At 53.1% G+C, this 4,189-nt stretch overlaps 1 protein-coding gene across 1 annotated transcript; it reads left to right on the forward strand.

The window, feature by feature from the left end:
- The first annotated feature begins 1,839 nt into the window (after window positions 1-1,839).
- Window positions 1,840-2,669, forward strand: LOC100542465 (NADH dehydrogenase [ubiquinone] 1 subunit C2). Its single transcript, XM_010706161.3, has 2 exons — window positions 1,840-2,041; window positions 2,502-2,669. The coding sequence occupies exons 1-2, from the start codon at window positions 1,855-1,857 to the stop codon at window positions 2,549-2,551; spliced, it is 237 nt and encodes a 78-aa protein (XP_010704463.1). The 5' UTR covers window positions 1,840-1,854; the 3' UTR covers window positions 2,552-2,669.
- Window positions 2,670-4,189: the final 1,520 nt, after the last annotated feature.

Raw genomic sequence — 4,189 nt, forward strand, 5'->3', positions numbered from 1 at the left:
TATGCGATGTGGAGAACCCTGAGGTTAGGGGCTGAGGGGATCGTGAGGGGACTTAGGGGGGGTTGTGAGGAGACTGCAGGGATTGAGGAGACTCAGAGATATAGGGGGATCTCTGTGGGATGTGGGAGTGCCTTGGAGCGGTCTTAGGGATGTGGGGGGATCTGAGGAGGATTTGGGGGATTCTGAGGAGTCTCAGGGGTATGCAGGGGTTGGGGGAGTTTCTGAGGGATGAGGGAAGAACCCTGAGGTGAGGGATAAGGAGTTTGGTGGGAGGGACTCAGAGGAATGTTAGGAAGAATTGAGGGGGCTCTGAAGGATGTGGAGGGGTGGGGAGCCCTGAGATGAGGGACTTGGGAGGGAGATTTGGAGAGGACTGTAAGGGATATGGTGGGAAAAGTTTCTGAGGAATGTGGACGTTGGGAAGGGGACTCAGGAATGTGATGGGGGGAGGATTGGAGGATATTCTGAGGGATGTGAGGGAATCTGAGAGACTAAGAGAGGAATTGGGGAGATTTGAAGTGCTCTGGGGGATATTAGAGGGGAGTTGAGGGGACTCAGAGGGATGTGGGGTGGAGGGGGAAGCCCTGAGGTGAGGGATGTGGCAGGAGGGATTTAAAGCTCTAAGGGACATGGCAGGACCTCGGTGGGGGGACTCAGGGATGTGGTGGGCATTTGGAATGGATTCTGAGGGATGTGGAGGATTCTGGGTGGACTGCAGGTTTGTCCCTCCTGTCAGAAATCCCTCTTGTGAGGGATATGGGGAGTTGGAGGGATATGAGCAGGGGGAAACCCTAGGGTGAGAGATAGTGGGGATATCTGGGGGGGGCTTGGAGAGATATCGTGAGGCATTAACTGGAATTTGAGGGACTTAGAGGGGTAGAGGGCCCTGAGGTGCAGTATGGAGTGGGGCTGTATGGGGATAATTTGGGGGTTGTGATGGATGCTGGGGGGATTAAGGAGAGTCTGAGTGGCATGGAGGTGTGGGTAGCCCTGAAGTGAGGGATAATGAGAGGGGATGTGGGAGGATGCAGAGGTTTGGGGGGGGGGAATTTGGTGGATATTGGATATTGGAGGAAGCTGAGAAGACTCTGAGGGATATTGGGTGGTGAAAGCTCTGAATTAGGGGACATGAGAAGGTGTTTAGGGGACTCGTAGATGTGGGGTGGATTTGGAGGGGATTCTGAGGGACATGGGGAATGTGGGAGGACTGAGAATTGTGGTGGGGATCTGAGGGGACTTGTGAGGGTCTGGAGGACTCAGAGACATGGGCAGTGGGGAAACTCAGGTGAGAGAGCTATTGTGGGGGATTGAGGGGATTTTAAGGGACATGGAAGGGTAGAGAACTGAGGTGAGGGATGGGGGGGAACTGAGATTCATGGGGTTGCTCAGATGGTTGTGGGAGGACTGTGGGGGGTTGTGAGGGGGGCCTAAGGTTACTGTGAGCGTTATGGGGATGGTCTGAGGGAGCTGAGAGGGATTTGGGTTTTTTTGGGAGGACTTGAAGGTATGGAGGGATTGGGGGAGACTCATAGGGATGGGGGGAGCCTTGAGGTGAGGGATATGGGTATGGAATGTAGGGGGTCTGAGAGGGGTATGGGTGAGATTTGGGGATCAGAGGGATGTTGGAGAGTGGTAAGGGGACTCTGAGGGACATGGGGCGGGGGGGAAGCTTTGAGAAGTAGGATACTGGGGGGTACTCAGAGGGAGTACTAAGGTGAGGGATGGGGGGACTTAGCAGGGAGAGACTGAGGGGGATATGGTGGGGAACCCAGGAGGAGGCATTCGTGAAGTTGGGGAATTAGGTGTTTTGTGGGGAAGATTTGGGGCGCTCCACGAGGGACACGTGGGGAGAAAATGACACTTCAAATCATTGCTTTGGGATTTCTCCCTGTTGCAGGTGTTCACCGCCAGATCCTGTTTGTTACTGTGGGATGGTTTGCTGGCTATTTTCTTGTTAAACATGCTGAGTATGTCCACGCTAAACAGGACAGAGAGCTGCTTGATTATGTCAGGCGGCACCCTGAAGACTTTAAGGAGTCAGGTTGGTAACCTGTAACCAAAAGGCTTTTCCTTTGGAAGTGACAGGTCACCAGGGAGAGGTGATTCCCTCGCAGTGTGCTGAATGAGTGCTGTCCCTAATGGTGTCCTGAGTGTCTTTAGGCTGCAGTGCATGGGGATAGCAAGATGTCGTGATGAGTAAACAGAAAATAAGTAGAGCAGGTGGGAAAAGGAATAATTAAAATTGCCAGAAAGCCCAAAATGCAGCCCTAGGGAAGAGGAATTGCATACTGGGTTTATGCAGCAAGTCTGAAGTTGACTGTTGGTAGCAGGAGATGGTTGTTGGTGGCATATTAACCCTTCAAAAAGGAATAATAGTGATGACTTCAATACTGAGGTCTTTAGGAATGATCTCAAATGCCAAACAGGTCTTTTCCCAACTCCAGAATTGATCTCAAGTGTCCAATAAGGGTTTTCCCGACTCCACTTGCTGTCTTTTGCAGAAAAGAAAAGAATAGGAGAACTTCTGGAGGATTTCTATCCAGTTCGCTGATGCTTCTGCTGAGCTGTTTCTGTGCTGAGAACTCCACGGGGCTGCCCGCGGCCTTTCAGCTGTCCATGCTTGGAACCATCATTCAATCTCATTAAATAAAAGCTAATGATGAAATACAGAGTGTTTACTCTTCTGATTCACTTCTTACCTCAATTTTTAAGTGTGAAAATGGTAGATTGTACACATTTAAAATAACCCAGAAAGTGGGTATGTAGGCTCCTGCTTTTCTTTGTCATTTTTGCTGACTACTGAGCATGCTCTGGACCACACCCAGAGCCACAGTGATGCTGTGAAAGGAATTATTTGCTTTCCATAATCTCTGTATTTTGCATGCTCGTGTTCGTTCATTCTCAGTGCTTCCTTTTCTTTGCCTGGTGATCAGGATCTGACGTTTCTGCTTCCTCACTTTGTGGATTCTGAATCTGCATCCTGAACTCAAAAGTTTCCAGTCACGCTGAGCATTTGCATCTCTCTGGGATTTCATTGCATGGTGCTCATCACGTCTGAAGGTGAAAGCCCTTCCAGTCCTATTTAAATGTTCAAATCTGGAAATAGAAAAGCCTGAGGAAGACACTGAAGCTGTGGTCTTGAGTACAGAAAAGTCAGCAGTGGTGTGATGGCTGTGCTGGTGCACTGCAGGAGGTGATGCAGAAAATAAAGCAAGGGAAGAATAGAGGAATGGGAGAACAGCAGCAGAGTCTTGTGCTTTGTCAGCAGTCCCAGCACGCCCATCCCCAGGAGCAGAGCAGCTCTGCTCCATCCTGCTAAGCTGCCTTTGGCTCCGGTCCTACTGGAGCTGGCCAAGCCGTGTCTCTGGTTCTGTGCCCTCGTCCCCAGCTCAGCCCACCATGGCCTTGGCCCCATCTGGCCCCGATGCCACCACATTCCTGGGCACGCAGGGAGAGTGGTGCTGAGGAGGGGAAGTGTGTGGGGCCCTGTCCTGTCCAACACCGCCAGCCCTGGCCCTGTGGCAACTCCCAGCACCACACACGGCCTTCACGTGCCCATTGCTGGATCCTGCAGCACCATCAGGAGATGATCTGCTCCCACCTCTGCTGTGCCTGTCCCAGCCGTGTTGGCCATGTGAGGACAATGACCGCCCTGTGGCCATCTGCCTCTTATCAGCCATATCCCACCCTGGGGTGACACTTGCCTGGGGACACTGTGCCGGGCTGCCAGGGACCTCTGGTGCTCATCCCAGGTCACAGAGCGGATCTGGAACGTCTCACAGCTCTTATCAGCCATGTTCTATAGCAGTACTGAGCACTGGGATGTCTGGAGGTGACACATCTCTGGGCACCCTGAGCCTCTCCACCCCGAGCCAAAGCACAGCCCAAGGAGCCTGCAGCCCTCCTCCCTGCCACCGTCTTGTGATACAGGGGCTGTCCTTCAGCTCTGGGCAGGGAAAAAGGCCATCAGCCTCCTTTCCCCTCACCTCAATGGGAGCTGATGTCCCCCTATGACCCGTGGCACAGCACCACGAGGCCACCGGCACAGAGACAGCTCTGCTCCACACTGGATGCCGGTGACGCCTCATTCAGCACCTCGCTCAGGAACCGCGGAGATGCGGCACTGAGGGACGTGCTTAGTGAGCACAGCGCGGCTGGGCACGGAGCCGGGGATCCAGCACGGATCCCA

Source organism: Meleagris gallopavo, chromosome 1 (assembly GCF_000146605.3).
Source record: "Meleagris gallopavo isolate NT-WF06-2002-E0010 breed Aviagen turkey brand Nicholas breeding stock chromosome 1, Turkey_5.1, whole genome shotgun sequence".
NCBI classification, from domain to species: domain Eukaryota; kingdom Metazoa; phylum Chordata; class Aves; order Galliformes; family Phasianidae; genus Meleagris; species Meleagris gallopavo.

Excerpts from the sequence above, each read along its gene's own strand:
- LOC100542465 (XM_010706161.3), top strand. The coding sequence starts at position 1,855 with ATGACACTTCAAATCATTGCTTTGGGATTTCTCCCTGTTGCAGGTGTT. Across the intron at positions 2,042-2,501 it reads TGAAGACTTTAAGGAGTCAG|AAAAGAAAAGAATAGGAGAA; the intron begins GTTGGTAACCTG and ends TGTCTTTTGCAG.